This window comes from Saimiri boliviensis, chromosome 2 (genome assembly GCF_048565385.1).
Source record: "Saimiri boliviensis isolate mSaiBol1 chromosome 2, mSaiBol1.pri, whole genome shotgun sequence".
In the NCBI taxonomy this organism is placed as follows: Eukaryota; Metazoa; Chordata; class Mammalia; order Primates; family Cebidae; genus Saimiri; species Saimiri boliviensis.
Genome location: NC_133450.1, coordinates 55,568,350 through 55,585,910, shown reverse-complemented (window position 1 = coordinate 55,585,910; position 17,561 = coordinate 55,568,350). Strand labels below are relative to the sequence as shown.

The window sequence follows — 17,561 nt, the reverse complement described above, 5'->3', positions numbered from 1 at the left end:
TAGCTTTCCAGACATGGAATCTGATATGCACAGTTGCATGTAGAATCCCTTTCCACTCTAAACATATTAAAGTGTGGACACTAATTTACTATTTTGAATGAAAATTCATGAGCGACTTCCTCATGAGAAAAGCAGCCTGCCTTTGCCGTTAATAAATAAAAAGGAATATAGAGTTGTTTAGAGCAGTAATTTCCTCAATTTTTATATATACCCACATACATGTGAATATGTCTAAGAAAAATAAATCAAGCCTACAAGCTTGTTAATAACTGGCCCCGCTTTCTCATGGACCATCTGTCTACAAACACCTATTATTGAAATAAAAAGCATAAAGCACCAAGATAATCTATTAAAAATTCTAACCAATAAGACAATCCATAACATTAGAAATATCAGTGTAAATTTCTAGGTGTATTTAGAGAATTCTGTTACGCTATCAGAAAGTCAAAGGTTTGTCCAAATTTTCAGATAATATGCTGGACTAAATTCTATCTAGGGAAACAGAAAACATTCTGAAGAATTTTAAAATCAGTAGTTGGAAGAACAAATGGATAAATGTACTTCAAAAGACAAAAGAGATGACTTTTTAAAAAAGATAAACCTCCCTATGTTATCATTTGTGTGTTAAGAGGGTACTGGATCCTTGGGAGGCTGAGGCAGGTGAATTGTTTGAACCTGGGAGGCGGAGGTTGCAGTGAGTCGAGATCGCGCCACCGCACACCAGCCTGGTGCCTGGTGACAGAGTGAGACTCTGTCTAAAAAAAAAAAAAAAAAGAGGGCACTGGATCCAAACCTAATGGCATACTGGTGTAGGTTGGGAAGTTCACCATTTCATAAAAGGCCTCACTAGTTTTCCAAGTTGTAATAGGTAATAGATCAATAACCTGGAAATAATTGTCTTGCCCGATTCTGACAAAAGCCTGGTAGCACAATTAGTATGAAAAGTTATCCTTTATTGAGGCTGACCCTACCCAGAGAGTGCTATGCTTGGACTACAAGATTTTACTTACTTATAGAACTGTTCTTACTGAATTGTGGTTTTACATCACTTCTGCAGCCTACATCAAAAAACTGCTTTGGGGATTTGACTTCTCTTGTAGGGATATAGTATCACAGACACCTGCTTTTGCCTTAAATAACTACAGAAGAAATTCCTCTCAGGTCTCAACAGCATAAAAAGTTGTGCTTCATCTGATACAGATTATTTTTAATCATAAGACACTATGTAATATCTGACAGATAAGATTCCATTTTATTTTTTGGGTGTGGATAGCACAGAGTCAAATCAGAGCCCTTCTTGAGGACATACACAGGATAGACATTTGTTAATTTTCTTACAAGTACTTGACTTTTGCCTAACTTATTTTAGTCAAACATTTATTCTATTTTGCTGTCAATATTTTTGTAAGTTGACTGAAATCCTTGGTTGAAGGGGATAGGGGAATGAATAAAGGAACACATTTTAAAGAAAAGAATTGACCTTAGTATATTAAAATGAAGTAAATTACATTTGTCTTAGGTATCTTCTCATTGTCCCTGTTAGTAACTTCCTACTTTTTTCAATGGGCTCCATCAACTCCCCAAAACAGTACAAAAATTGATCATTGTTATGAAACGTGTGTGTGTATCTTTATTAGTTGACTATACTGTTAACTTTGAAATCATACTTCTCCCAAAAGCATGCTTCTACCTCTCTGCTTTGCCCTTTATTGGCTTTTGGCATGGATGGCATTAGATCACTGAAGTGGAAGACTGTCTGGGTCTCCAATCCATTTAATGTATTTCATATTAAAGGCGTATAATATCATGGCCCAAGTGAATACATTTCTACTGGTAAGAATTTTTTTTTTGTTTTAGTCCAGAAAGACCTATCTTAATAATTACATAGTGATCAGAATATCACTTATCCAGGAAGTAGCCAGGCACATTTGGCTCCTTTTGACTGTAGTCTACATTGTTATTTTACTATTTAACAGTTCCAGAGCACAAAGAAAGGGACAAAAGGGGCCTGAGTTGAACACTGATCTTCTATTAGACTGAGGGCAAGGAAGTAAAAATGCAGGATAGAAATAAGATTTCTTTGGGTTGTCCAGTGACTTAATCTTAATCTAACACTGATCTTCTATTAGACTCAGGGGAAGGAAGTAGAAATGCAGGATGGAAATAAGATTTCTTTGGGTTGTCCAGTGATTTAATCTATATGTGAGACTGTTATCAACATTGGCACACACAAGAATAGCACATCATCTTATGGCTGCTGTGCACCAAAAAGAAAACACTTCATGCAGGAGTGTTCTAAAAATACCCACTGGGAAGAAATTAAAAATGGTCAGAGTGTGTGTGTATTTGTGTGAGAGAGAGAGAGATGCAAGACAGACAGACAGACAGACAGAGAGAGAAAGAGACAGAGAGAGAGAGAGAGAGAGAGAGAGAGAGAGAGAGAGAGAGAGAGGGACTATGAGAGAACATGAGTATTTTGGCCTACTGCTCAACAGAAAACAATAAAGATCACCCCATGGCAGGAAATTCAGGGTGGTTATGTCCCTTCTCATGTGGTTAAGGTTAAAGTCATCTGGTATGTCTTATTGCTTAATTAATTTAGAGAAACAAATTTGGTCTTTAATCAAGTGATATTTTAAATAATGATTCATTTGTTTTCACTTGTCAATTTCTCTCCTCTTTGGGAATGTTATATTTATATGTATTTTCATACCCATCTAGAGGCACTTCTTTTTCCTAAAAGAAAATGATCTCATCTTTCCTGCCAAATTTTTAGCCTATAATCCTATTTTAATTTAAAGTTCATTTTATTCAGCCTGTTGTTCTTGGGATTAACCTATATATGCTGTTTCTATTTGGGGAAAAAATTTATACTAAAACCTTGTGTGATTAAGGATGAACTCTTCCTGTTATCTCAGATACAAGGCATAAACCTCAGCTATAGCTCCATCTGTAGACATTGCCCAATTTCATTCACAGCCAGAGGAAGTCAGGCATACAGCTGATGAGACTGAGGTATCTTCTGGAACTTCACCACAGGAGCAGAAGTTTCTAAAAACTCTCTTGAAATCCTTCTAATTCCAGGATGCAGAGTCAGAAATCACCTCCATGCCCTTCTGCTTCAATAGCATCAAATTATTTGTAGTAAACCTCAACAAATATAGATATTTCTCTCGTTCCTGTCTTATGGCTGAAGCTTACTATGTCTTACCTTGTTCCTGTCTTATGGCTGAAATCCTCACCCTCCCTCTACATATTCCTCTTTTAATTTTTGTTTTTTTTAATTTATTTTAAAAATTTATTTTTAATTTTTGTGGGTACATAGTAAGTATATATATCTACAGAGTACATGAGCTTTTTTGGTACAGCAGTACAATGAGTAATAATCACATCATGGAAAATTAGGCATCCATCCCCTCAATATTTAGCCTTTGTGTTACAATCCAGTTATACTCTTCTAGCTATTTTATAATGCACAATTAAGTTATTATTGACTATCGCCCCGCCCCCCCAACTCGTGCTATCAAGTACTAGGTCTTACATATTCTATTTTGTTTTAATCCATTAACCATCTACATCTCCCCCACTCTGATGCCTTACTACCCTTCCCCATCTCAAGTAACCATCCTTCTCTTCTCTGTCTCCATGATTTCAACTGTTCTGATTTTTAGATCTCACAAATAAAGTGAGATCATGTAATGTCTGATTTTCTATGGCTGGCTTATTTCACTTAACATAATGACCTCCAGTTCCATCATGTTGGTGCCTATGATAGAAGCTCATTCCTTTTCATGGTTGAATAGTACTCCATCCTGTATAAGTGCTACATTTTCTTTATCTATTCATTGTTTGATGGACACTTAAGTTGCTTCCAAAGCTTGGCTATTGTGAACAGTGCTGCAACAAACATGAAAGTGCAGATATTTCTTCACTACACTGATTTCCTCTCTTTGGAGTATATGCCCAGCAGTGGGATTGCTGGATTGTATGGTAGCCCTATTTTTAGTTTTTTGAGAAACCTCCAAACTGTTCTCCATAGTGTTTATACTAATTTAGATTCCTACCAAAAGTGTAGGAGGGTTTCCTTTTCTTCACATCCTCACCAGCATTTGTTACTGCCTAACTTTTGAATAAAAGCCATTTTATTCAACTGCACAGACCTCTTCTAATGTCTAAAACCTATGCATCTTTTGACAGCTCAGATATTCCCTCCTCCCCTAAGCCTTCATGATGCCTTTCAGCTAGGCTGAATTAGGTAGCCCTTCTCAGTACCCCCACAACACTCTATATCTTAAAATGTCTCCAGTCTTCATTAAGTAATTTATTTTTTGAGACATGGTTTCACTCTGTCTCCAATGATGGAGTGCAGTGGTGTGATCATGGCTCACTGTAGCCTCAACCTCCTGGGCTCAAGTAATCCTCCCACCTCAAATTCCTAGGCAGCTGGGACTATAGGTATAAACCATCATGCCCAGCTACTTAAAACATTTTTTGGTAGGTGAGGGGGAGGTCTTACTGTGTTGCCCAGGCTGGTCTTGAACTTCTGGGCTCAAATGATCTTCTTGGCTTGGCCTCCCAAAGTGCTGAGATTACAGGTATAAGCCACTGTGCCCAGCCCTGTCCATTGTTTTATAAGGATGTATCTAAATGTTGGTCTGTATCTCTCTCTCTCTCTCACTACACTGAAGACCATGGAGATTAAGTCTTATGTATCTTTTTCATTGCTAGCATCTCATACTACTTCCTACAACACAGTAGTTGCACAATAAACATTTCAATAACTTATTTTTCATATTATCTATTATATTCTAGGTATTTTAGATATTTCCTTATCAATTATTGCATTTCCTTTCTCAAAAAAAAACATGAAGTAAACTAGGATAATCATTCACATTTTATAGACAGATATTATATCTTGGTAAGGTTAAATGTCTCAATCAAGGTTCCATAGCTACAAAGTAGCAGAGAGGTAACTTGAATTCTATTCTTAATTTTTAATATACTTGCCCTCTCTCCTCTTAGGATATTAGACTATAGTGAATGCATGACTTACCCCTAAAGGAAAACATTATTTGTATAGTTGGAAGCAATCTGAGCAGACTCAATGCAATCTAATATCTAGAATCACGAGCTTTTACCTATAGCTTCAAGCCAGAAAATAATAGTCAACTGTCGTCCTCAATTCCTGTCAATCAAGATATTACCCAGAATTCTCAATGGCATAGTCTTTGTTTTATAATTATTGAATATCACAGCAGGAAATACTCTAAGTGAAATAAAAATGTTCTGCTTACCCATATTTTTAAAAATAAGCATTCCTTAAAGACAATGTTAGGTTCACCTTGCAGGGAGAGCACAGTTTACCACAAGGTAAATTCTTGGCTGTGTCATCTTCTGCTACCCTGCAGTTACCATGCTGTTCTTAATGTTGGCTGAGAAGCCCAAAACACTTCTGAGCTCCAGATCTGCTTCCTGGGCTTTTCTACATGGATGTTTCCGAGAGCAGGGAAAAACTGTGTCTCAAATACTCTGCTTTTCATCCCTTTTACTCCTCCTCTGCATTCCCCTCCTCAGTGAATGCCACATCTATCTCCTAGAGTACATGAGTCTGAAATATGGAGGTTCATTCTCAAATAGCTCCTCCCTCAATAATCTCATGTACCCAGTGACCAAGGTTTGTCAATGGAGCTTCTTTCATTTTCTATCACTGTTGTCTTAGCACAACAGGAAATAGGGCCTATTTCTTGTTTGGATGACTGGAATAGCCTCTTAATTGAGCACTGTCTAGCCTAGGCCTAAACAATCTATTCTCCACACAGCTAGTAGATAATTGTTGCGAACTACCACTCTAGTCATGCTGGGCGTCCTTTAGCCATTCTGGCTGTTTGCACACACTGCCTCCTCTGTGAGAAACACCCTTGTTGTCATTTCTGACCCTGGACCATCCTCCATGACACTTCTTTTCGAAGGTTTTCCTGATTTCCATATACCTATCGTCTTTTGTGTCCCACTGCCTCTATGTCCCCAGTGCCTAACACAGCCCGCACTTAATAGGTGCTCAATAAATATTACATGTTGAATGACACCAAAGTCATTTGAATCCAAATATTCCTGTTTTCTTTCTCTTTGAGCCAATAACTGGGGCATCAGAATGGTTCCTTCTCCCTCACTTTCTTCATCCCATGGGTTACTGAGGTTTACTGATACTTTCTGGCTTCAGTCTCCACCTAGTATTCATGTGCTGCATTAACTGTCAACCTAAAAAATCTTTAATGCCCTAAGTGGCATTTCTCAAACTTCAGCATTAGATTCACATGGGAGGCTCTGGGTGCAGTGGCTCACTCTTATATAATCCCAGCACTTTGGAAGGCTGAGGTGGGCGGATCACTTGAGGTCAGGAGTTTGAGACTAGCCTGGGCAATGTGACGAAATCCTGTCTCTACTAAAACTATAAAAATTAGCCAGGCATGGTGGCATGCACCTGTAATCCCAGATACTTGACAGACTGAAGTACAAGAATCACTTGAACCCAAGAGGCGGAATTTGCAATGAGCCAAGATCGTGCCACTGTACTCCAGTCTGGGCAACAGAGCAAGACTTTGTCAAAAAAGAAAAAGAAAAAGAAAAAGAAAGAAAGCCAGAAAGAAAGAAACAACAGAGCAAGACTTTGTCAAAAAAAAAAAAAAAAGAAAAAAAAGAAAAAAAAGAGAAAGAAATAAAGAAAGGAAGAGAGGGAAAGAAAGAAACAAGAAAGAGAAAAGAAAAGAAAAAAGAATCACCTGGGATGCTTGTTAAACAAAGATTGCTGGTCTCCACTCCTAGACTTTCCAGTTCAGTAGGTCTGAAGTGGGACCTAGAAATGACATTTCTAACAAATTCCCAGGAGACACTGCTGCTAGTGGTCCAGAGACTATACATTGAAAACCACTGAAGCAATGGCTCTCAGCTGGTGATGAGCATTAAAACATAATCACTATCATTCAATTCTGCCTACTGAATTAAAATTTTCAGTAGGGTGGGGCAGGCTGGCTTTTTTTCTGCTTAAAAGCTCCACAGGTTATCTCTGATGCACTGTCTTGCTTAAGAACCATGAATTCAATCTTTAACTTCTGGATCTGGACTTTACCTTCTTCCAAATCCTTATTTTTCACATCTCCCCCCAACTTGAATCCTCCTCTTCAGTCCTGTGAAACAGTAAGCAGTCTTATGATCCCAGACCTTTTCTCCCTGTCTTTTAGCCCTCGATCAGTTTCATTTATTCATTCATGTATCCATTCATTCGCTGGGTATTTAGCACTTGCCAGGCACTGCACCAGATGCAGGAGAGAGTGCAGCGAACACAACAGATGCAGCCCTGCCTTATAGAGCTCATCCTGTTTCCTCTAAGCTCCCTAGCATTCTCTATTTCCCCTTCTCTCTCACTGCACAGATCAACATTGGCTTAATGCTGCACTCTCTTGCTAGACTGTAAATTCAATGAAGGCAGGGACTATGGTATGTCTTTGTCGGTGCTCAATATGTGTTTTTCAGGTTAAATTGAAAAGCACGTCTGCTGAACTAGCCCTCTTTCAAAAACCATCTCCAGAGCCTTCTCTCTCTACTATCTTTCCTGACCTGCTCCAATTCTACTTGACACAGTCAGAACTGAGCTCTGCTTTCAATGAGTCCTGCCCTCTTCCCCACACAGATTTCTAACTCAACACTTAAAATCTTTATTATATGCTGTTTACAGAGATATGGTTCCTCCCATCAAACTGTGAGCTTCTCAAATGTAGGAACCATTTCATTTCCACCATTTTAACCTCTGCACTTCATAGAGCCTGACATATAGAAGGTACTTTAAAATGTTTATCAAATTCAGCCTGAGCAACGTGGTGAAACCTTGTCTCCACTAAAAATACAAAAAATTAGCTTGGCATGGTGCCTCACCCCCAGTGACTCAGGAAGCTGAGGTGGGAGAATCAACTGAGCTAAGAAGTTGAGGCTGCAGTGAGCCAAGATCACACCACTGCAGTCCAGTCTGGGCAATGGGAATGAGACCCTATCTAAAAAAAGAAAAGTCTGTCAAATTAATGGATGATTTAATTTTGTTTTGACTTTAACCTGCTTTGCATTGTTTTGCCCTAACTTCCTTGTGGTTTTAATAAACTCTACTTAAGACTTCTACTTCTCCATAGTAGAAAGATACCTTAATTTAAATATCATATAGTATAGAATATGTACAAAACCAGATTTTGGGGAAAGGGTTATTAAGAGTCCACACAAATCCTTACAGAGAAGGCAAAGAGTGACTTTATAGATTATCTTCTGCATTCTTGACCCAGAGTTCTGAGTTGCGGTCTTAGCTCCACCTTAAACCTTCTATCCTTGCCTCTCAGTTCTCTCCTTTACATAGACTGAACAAAAGACATGGTCTTTAATCTACACCAGTACTGACAGAAAGAATGATGCTACTTAGCAAATTAAACTGAATCTTTGAAATTCATTAGAAAAATAAAATCAGACAACCTCGCAATAGGAAAAGGTATCTGAAAAAGATATGGTTACGCTTTACAAAATATACAGAAAGTTAAGTGTTCTTGATAAACAATGCCCAGAGCATCGTGCTATGCACATAGCAGGCCCTCAGGGATACTTATTGGATGAAAAAAAGACAACTGATAAGTGCTTTCACCTAAACTGAAAAGCATTTGCTTTTGCTACTGTTGTAATCACGGGAGACTCACACCCTCCAGGAGCTATGGTTCCACTTTGGGATGCTGGAGCCAATGCCAAATGTTTCCCACAGGTGAACAAACTGTGTTACTAGAACTCATACAGCCTCACATATGTTCAGAGAAATCCTCCTACCACATATATTCATAACTGCTAACTACACAATTCATAGTTGCATAATATATAAGCTGTGATATATCACCTTGATACATACTCTTTTGTCAAGTTAGAGAGGTTATAAATTCATTTCTAAAAGATATTTTGGTTACGTAAAATTCTCAGAAATTTAAGATCACTATTCAGTGTAGTAGCTGAGTCTTCCCTGGAGTAGTCTTATTCATTTTACAAGTATGTTAGTACATATAATATTTTTAGCATGCTTGTAGGCATGAGAAGGAAATGAAATGATATGAACTGTATCACCAACTTAATTTTCTCTTTAGTATATTGGATATCTGCATATGGAATGAAGATCCTTGAAAACCCACACCATTCCCACAATTATTTATTGGAAACAATGTTCATTCTATGTAACAAAAAGAATGATTAATGAAGTTTATGTATCATTGGAGCAGATAATTTTACAAAGCTATTTTCTTAAGGCTTCAGAGTTAAGGATTTGACTGTGGGAACAGAGAGTTTTAAGGGCGGGACACCCCAGATAACCTCACCCACATGTATTTCTCAAACAATGCTTTTCTGTATGTAAACAGAAAATAGAAAGGAGTATATGGTTTTCGTCCTTAGTATTAAATAGCTGGCTTTCTTTCAGTGCACTCTTAAATTCTGCACAATGCATAGCCTTCAGCACCCCAGGGAGCATAAACAAAGGATATCAGGCAAGTTCAGCTACTCCCACTTCACAGAACAATGCTTGTTGTTAACTAAGCAATTCCCAGGGCAGATTTATGATTTGTGGAGCCCAGAGTGAGTGCTCAGGTTGGGTCCCTGGAATCTGGGGTCAGAAGCACGTGGTGCTGCTCAATCCCCAGGGCTTTACAAAACATGAAAATGTGACCTAAAGTTTGTGCTTGCATGTACACCAGAGGCTATTTAGGCATTTAGAGAAATTAAAGCACATTACAGCCTCAAAGCAGTTTATTGTTCATGTTTCAAGATTTAACCTTTTCTTTCTTATTTGCTACCGTGTTTTTCCTCTGGTGAATAAATGACTACAGAATCAAGTAACATGAATTGACTACATATAAAACATGTCTCATGTATTAAAATATACTGATAGAGCAACAAGTTATATAAAGAGGTAAATGTGAAAACTTGAAAAACCCCTTTTCATTTCTTAAACAGAATTATGACTCTGAATGACTAAGAATACAGGAGTTATTTTCTGTATTCTTAGACACTGGGTTTTTATAATAAGAAAGAATTTTTCATCAGTGTCCTTAATTTATCCCAAAACTTTATATGAGGATTGGAGTTTCAGTCAGAACTATAAGCACTTTAAAAAATAAGTGTAAACAAGTTCATAAAAAAGCTTCTTTCCTCCTGTTATTTTAAGAAATATTTTGACTAGAGTTACATCCCATAGGTTTATATAATGTTATTAACCTGTAATATAACTTTGGGGAGTAGTTTCTCCTTCATGTTGTCTGAGTCTAAAAGTAAAATAGGTTATTGTTTTCATTTTTATGAGTATAGCTATTATCAAGTAATTAATACTATGAAATAAATTTCATCACTACTCTTTTACTGTCTAAAATCACCTATTAAATATTACAATTGGGCTGGAAAATGATATATATGCATATATACATATATACGCTTAGACAATGTTCACATAACTTTAAAAGTCATTTGGAAATATCTAAATACCTGACTTAACTATTCAATAGTATAATTAGTATAATATAAACACAGCCATATGTCTCAGGCTGAATGAAATTGTTGATGGGTCACTGAAGGTGTTGGGTCCTTTCACATATGATAGATAATTCAAGAGCTAGTCTATTCCAATTGACTTCATGTGAAGCTAAGTGGCTAGCCCATGGTCTCTAAACAATTATTAAATTTCTACATTATTCAGGAAAATTATGTACTACCAAGTTTCCAATGTGGTTCTGGTGTTTAAAAGTTCCTCAAATAGGCTTTAAAATTAACTGTGAAATCTAAAAAATGGCAAATATAAGGAAAAAATAATTTATAAAAAAGATCAATACTAAAGGCACAATGTAGTCATGAAAACACTTATAAAATCACCACTCTCCATTTTAAAAATTAATATGAAGTCAGAAAGTTCTGAGTTAGATGGCAGAGGCTGATGAAATCCACAGTCTTCAATTCTGGCACAAATGGAAAAGAACATAAATGCCTAGTCTATTGAGCTGCTTCTTGTCTGTTAGCTACAGAGGAAATACCTGCCTAACATCTACCAGTGGAAAATCATTGAAAAAGTAGATTAGTGAGAATAAAACAACAAAAAGAATAGTTCCCTACCCATTGCTTCCCACTGAATGAACTTTTGACATATCAGCAAACTCTTCTTTTCTCTTGCTGCTGCTGGTATACTGCTCACTGTACAGCTTGAGGGACATCTGCTCAACAGCATCTCTTTGTGCTTCCAGGTAGCATAGTTGAACCTCAGCCTGGAAAGAGAAACAAAGAGAAATTGCTGTTTTAATCCAGAAGGAATGCATTTCAAGTGAGGTGTAACAACTCAAAGAATGGGAATTGTTCACATCATTATACTGTTCCTTTTCGAGTTGGATTTAATGGGATCAGTTGAGTATATTACAGAATTATATTTTTGATCTGAATCTTATAAGTTCTTCCTTAAAATATGACCTTAATAAATGAACCCTCAGAAGACTCTGTAAATATCACAAAATATCCCTGTGATCATAATACTGCATAAGACTTTACATAAAAATTCTGTGAAATTCCTCTATAATATTCTTCCTTGTCACATACGTAGCACTTATTCTTTAAAGATCCCCTTCCAACCCACACGTTTGCATGGATACATATTCTAAATGCTTCTCTATTATTTTCCCTATGGAGAATAAAAAAAAGCTTAGTATTAATTCCAGCACCTCTTCAATAATCACAATATATGTTCTTTATTACATTTTTTTGTTGTCTATGTTATTGTCTTAATAATTTTAAAGTAATGTGAATAGTGATTTTGCTTACATGCAGGTTTGCACTGTTAAATCTTTCATACTTAGGGCTCACTGTAGTAAAGGAGAGGTATAGTAAGTTTATTGTGCTGTTTTGTATCAAACCCAGGCCAAAAGAATGCTGAATAATATTTGGTATGAAACTGTATTAAATAGATGCTTTATTTATTGCAGCTGTTGTGATCCCTGTGGCTTTCAGGTTCCCTAGAACACCAGATGAGACCGAGAATGATGTCTTCTCAGGGGCATGCTTGGCCATGGTAAAGGGAAGGAAGTAATGCTGAGTTTATGTACATTGTAGACCAAAGGACTCTTCTTTTAGCATACTTCACTAAATCCAAGCATGTCTATTAACATTTCTGATAAACCTTAAAACTGCTACTTTACAATTCTATTACATATTCTAAGAAAACATTTCTGGGTCAGCTGTTGAATAGTCACCAGAATTCTATAACATGTAAGAAGAAAAGTCAGGTCTGACATTACCTTCTAATCTTAGTATCCACAGCTGACCAAGGCCTTTTGCCTGATCCCTAGTTTTACAGCCTCAACTGTGAAGAAAAAGTGAATATTATAAAGTGGCAGCTGCTTAAATTCCAAATTAGGACTCTATAAAGGAAATAGGTAACCTATGAAAAATGAGGTCTCCCAGGTCAGGTGCAGTGACTCAGGCCTGTTATCCCAGCACTTTTGGAGACTGAGGCAGGTGGATCACTTGAGGTCTGGAGTTCGAGACCAGCCTGGTCAACATGGCAAAACCCTGTCTCTACTAAAAATACAAAAATTAGCTGAGGGTCCTGGCATATCTGTAGAGTAGACCCAGTTATTTGGGAGGCTGAGGCAGAAGAATCACTTGTACCTGGGAGATGGAGGTTGCAGTGAGTGAAGCCTGCACAACTGCACTTTAGCCTGGGTGACAAAGTGAGACATTGTCTCAGTTTAAAAAAAAGAAAAACAATGAGGTCCCAAACCATTCTAGAATGCCTATGTTGTTGCTTTTTATAAGTACTTAATTATGAATGCTCTGGGTTGCTGGGAAAGAACTTAAAGAAACACTATTAAAATTACTATAGTTATATAATTGAAATTTCAGAAATCAGATCAAAACTGCAATCTATTTGTTGGTTCATATGAATTGTTCTTGCCCAAACTAATTGACTTGAATAAGAAGACACTCAATTGGATTAAGAACTATGTCAAGCAGTATAAACAAAGGATAATGTTATATGGAGTACATTCAGTTGGAAGTGGGGGTATGGCTGGTGGGAAGGCACAAAGAAAATGCCAGATCTAGTGATTTTAGTATCTTTATTGATGATGTGGAAGAGGAGGTATGTGGAATGTTAACGGCACATATAGAAGAGTACCAACTAAGAAGTTTGCAAATGTCATGGAACCTGAAAGAATAACGACCGATGTAATAATATTTTATAAAGTCAAGTAAATGTAAAGAGTCAACAATCAGAAACATGACAGAATAAATAACAGAATAAATCTTTTAAAAGAACATACAAATTTTTATGAGATAAATGAGATTACATAGATATTGAGCAATAGTCAAATAACTTAATACTCTTCCCAAATGTCACTCCTTTACTTACATTGCAAAGCTACAAACTTTAACGAGTATTATACCAACCTAAATAATCCACTGACTCCATCAGAACAATGCATTTGTGCCATTAGGTGCCAAGGGACATGTTTGATATCTAAAGGTTTCTGTTAGTTTTTAACCATCCTAAGTAACAAGATGGACCATGATTCATTCTGGACAATGACCTCACAGATGTGTGCCACTGGTCACAAAAAGGATCATAAAGAGAGAAATCAACTTCCTGTAGACTCAACATCATTACAGAAAATTAATTTGCATTTATCTCTGTGATTCTCAGTCATTTCTGTATACAAAGAGATATATTTCACATATGACAGGTATATGTGGAAAGAAATTCAGAGAACAAAGCTGAGAGTAACTTGAAAAATAATTAGTCACCTTACAAAATGATTGAAATGTTATAATCTATGACTTTTATTGCATAATATCTCACAAGCATTTGACAAAGGAAACTTCCCTGCACTACTAACAAGGAGATGAATTAGATAGCCCAGGTCTTTCCTATCCATCTCTATTTCTATTTCTGTTTTCAGTGATTCATTCCTAAATGAGATGATAAAAATAGAACCAAAGTAGTTCCTTCTGCTAAGGTTGAATGGCTTTGCCAGTCTAAATCTCTCTCAGCCTATCTAAACGTTTTCTCATACTATATTTTAGTCCAAAGATAAATTTTTAAGAGAAAGAGTTGAAGAAAATTTAGTTCTTTAAAAACAGTAACACAATCTCTGGTTAAAGAAAAATTTATTAGTATCTATAACAGTAGATACTTTTAAAAGTGACTATATTTTATAAACGGAAATTTAGCCTGATTAAATAACACTTAAGGTGTATAATCAAAAAATTTGGCAACTTATTAATTAAACAGGGGGTTAGGGGAGAAGAATTGGTGATGGAATCTCCTCTTCTAGGCCACTAAAAGATCCATGATGACATCAATAGGAGTAGGAGTGTCAGAAGAGCAATTCAGGTGGATGGGAGAAATCAGCTGGATTATTTGAGTCTATTAATTTAAGGTACTGGTGGTATGCCCAGAAGGAGATGTTCAGCAAGCAGGTGGAAACAGTAGGATTGAAATACAAACCTACAGGCAATGGGTGCCATTAGGAGATAAAGTGAGAATGCCATGGGAGAGAGTGAACAATGAGAAGAGAAAAAAAGAGTTTTCACTTACTCTAGTCTAGGCCTTCATTGCCACTGGCTCACCAATGTAACAATTCTCAGTCATTCTCTCTTTCAAAATTCATTTTATTTATTGTTCAATGACCTTTTTGAATCACAGTTGAGATCACTGCTGTGTAGTTGTTTGAGGGCCCGATTCTGGACCACTTTTCTCTATCTAGATTCTCTTCCATGGCTTTAAATGCCGACCAAGTAGTAATGCCTTCCAATCCTCTTCTCAAAGCTCCATATTTATATATCCAACCAATCACCTGACATCACTACTTGAGTTACTTTAGACAGCACAACTTAAAACAGAACTCTCCTTCTCATCCTTACCACATTCCCCAAACCTTTCTGTACTTAGGCCTTTAAAAAAAAACAAAACCTTTCCTTTTAAATAAATGGGACTATCCATTGCTCATGTCAGAAACCTGACAGTCAGTCTTGACTCTTCCTCTTCTTCATTTTCCTTAGCAGCTTATTCCCTAAGTTGTTGACTCCTCTTCTAAAACGTCTATTCAGTCTCTTTCTCCAATCTGCACTGCTGCCAGCCTGGTCCAAGCTTTCATAAACTTTCACCTGTACTACAGCAAATATCTTCTAATATGTGTCTCCCTTCACTCATTCCTAGCCCTCTAATCACTTCTCTTACACTGGCCCAAGTAGTCTTTATAAAACATGAGCTGGTTTAGACTGCCTTCAGACCCAAAAAACAAACTTCTCCCCATGGCCTATGATATTTGGTTCCTGCTAACCTTAGACCACATTTCCCGAGTCTCCCTCTTGATCACCAAGTCCCTGTCATCCTTTCCTTATTTCAATACTTTAAACATACTAGTTCTTTAAACAGCCTTTTCTTGCCTCAGGACCTTTACACATATTGTTTCCTTTTTCTAGAACATTATCTTGCTAATGTCTTCTCATCTTTCCAGCCCTAGCTGACAAGCTACTTCTCAGAGAGGCCTTGCCTAATTTATCAAAAGTAGATCAAATCTATTTTTCCTCTATTTCAGATCCAGATTAATTTCCATCACAACGCATGTTAAAATTTGAAATTCTTGCATTTGTTGGTTTACATTTTTTTCCTCTCTCTTTTTCTAGACTCCAAACTCCATAAAGGATTGTTTTTGTCTCCTTTGCCATTTTGCATTCCCAGCACCCTGGCAATATCTGGAACATGAGAGGGGCTCAGTAAATAATTGTTGAATGGATGAAATGTACATTCTTGCATTCATCCATTTATTATTATTATTATTATTTTGAGATGGAGTCTCACTCTGTTGCCCAGGCTGGAGTGCAGTGGCACAATCTTGGCTCACTGCAACCTCCACCTCCCAGGTTCAATCGAATCTCCTACCTCAGCCTCTCAAGTAGCTGGGATTCCAGGTGCCTACAACCATGCCCAGCGAATTTTTGTATTTTTAGTAAAGATAGGCTTTCACCATGTTGACCAGGCTGGTTTTGAACTCTTGACCTCAGGTGATCTGCCTGCCTTGGCCTCCCAAAGTGCTGAGATTACAGGTATGAGCCACTGCACTGGCTGCCTTCATCCATTTATTACTCATATGTTTACTGAGAGTTTCTCATGTCTCAAGAACTGTACAAGGAACTATGGGAACAAGGAAGAATAAAACATAGTTACTTCTCCTGAGGCACTGCAGTGTAGTAGAAGAGAGAGCCATGCCAACAGATAACTACAAGTATCCAAGTGAAATTATTGTAGACAAGGATAAGAAAAATAACTTATTGCCTGAAGGTGGGGGTGAGAGGTAGGAAGCAAAGGCTTGATAGAAGTGACATTGGAGCCAAAACTGAGATAATGGGTATGACCTTGTCAGGTGAAGACACAGATGGATATCTTCATAGACAGAGTAACTCATTTGCTCAGGGCACAGAGTTGTAAAAGGATGTGGCATGTTCAGAGAATGGTGGCTGGGACTTTGGGGTATTTGGATGAAGAGGCTAAAGTGTATAGATGATAGAGGATGCCAGGTTAGAAAATTTGTACACTATCTTGGCCACAGTGAAGAGCCAGCAGAAGCTACTGTCATTTCTGATGACAGAAGTAATGGCCTTAATCTTCCTCTATCTCCCTTTTTATGTCATGACAAGATAGTTGCCTAATGGATCAGTGCAAATATGTTGGTATAGCTCCTACCAGCTGTTGTACTTAGAAAAAGCTGCACTGAGAAGTTGAATCAGCAGTTCCTTTCAGGCTGGATGCCCACCATATCAAATAATGGGAATGCCTAAGAGATTTTAGTAACTAGAACCTCTGGTAAACTTTTAACACAATGTTATGGACTAAATTATATCCCCTCACCCGCAAAGTCCTATGTGGAAGCCCTTACCCCCAATGTGCCTATATTTGGAGATAGAATCTTTAAGAAGCCAATAAAGGTTGAATGAGGTCACAAGGGTGGGGTCCCAATCCAGTAGGGCTGGTGTCCTTATAAGAAGAGGAAGAGACACCAGAAGTGTGCATGCAAAGAGGAACAGCATATGAGAACACAGCAAGAAGGCGGCCATTTGTGAGCCAAGGAGGTAGGCTTCACCAGAAATGAAACCTGCAGACACCTTGATCTTGGACTTCCAGCCTCCAGAACTGTGAGAAATAATTTTTACTGTGTAGTCATCACCCAGTCTGTGGTATTTTGTTATGGCAGCCTAATAATGTTAGAAATGCTGCTTTCTCATCTGAGATTTAATACAATTGCTTTGCTACTTATCAATAGTGGCATGTTCCCCCACCCTTTATTTTATTGCATTTAGCACTTAAATTACTAGAGATACCCCTTTTCAAATTTAGTCTATAAATTAATAATTAGTAATTTAATAAGGACACAAAATGGAGTGCTCTAAAATATTTTATGGAAATTTGGCTTGGTATGTGGTGACCCAAATTCAATGCCTGGATCATTACTCAGTGATATACT

At 37.3% G+C, this 17,561-nt stretch overlaps 1 protein-coding gene across 4 annotated transcripts in view; it reads right to left on the bottom strand.

Moving 5' to 3' along the window:
• The window catches only part of AKAP6 (A-kinase anchoring protein 6), a 662,618-nt gene that overhangs the window by 146,379 nt on the left and 498,678 nt on the right, over positions 1-17,561 (bottom strand). For all 4 annotated transcript variants that reach the window (XM_074393336.1, XM_003924219.4, XM_074393337.1 and 1 more), the window contains one exon: positions 11,167-11,315. In XM_074393336.1, the coding sequence (XP_074249437.1) occupies positions 11,167-11,315 (149 nt within the window). The remainder of the gene's footprint in view (positions 1-11,166; positions 11,316-17,561) is intronic.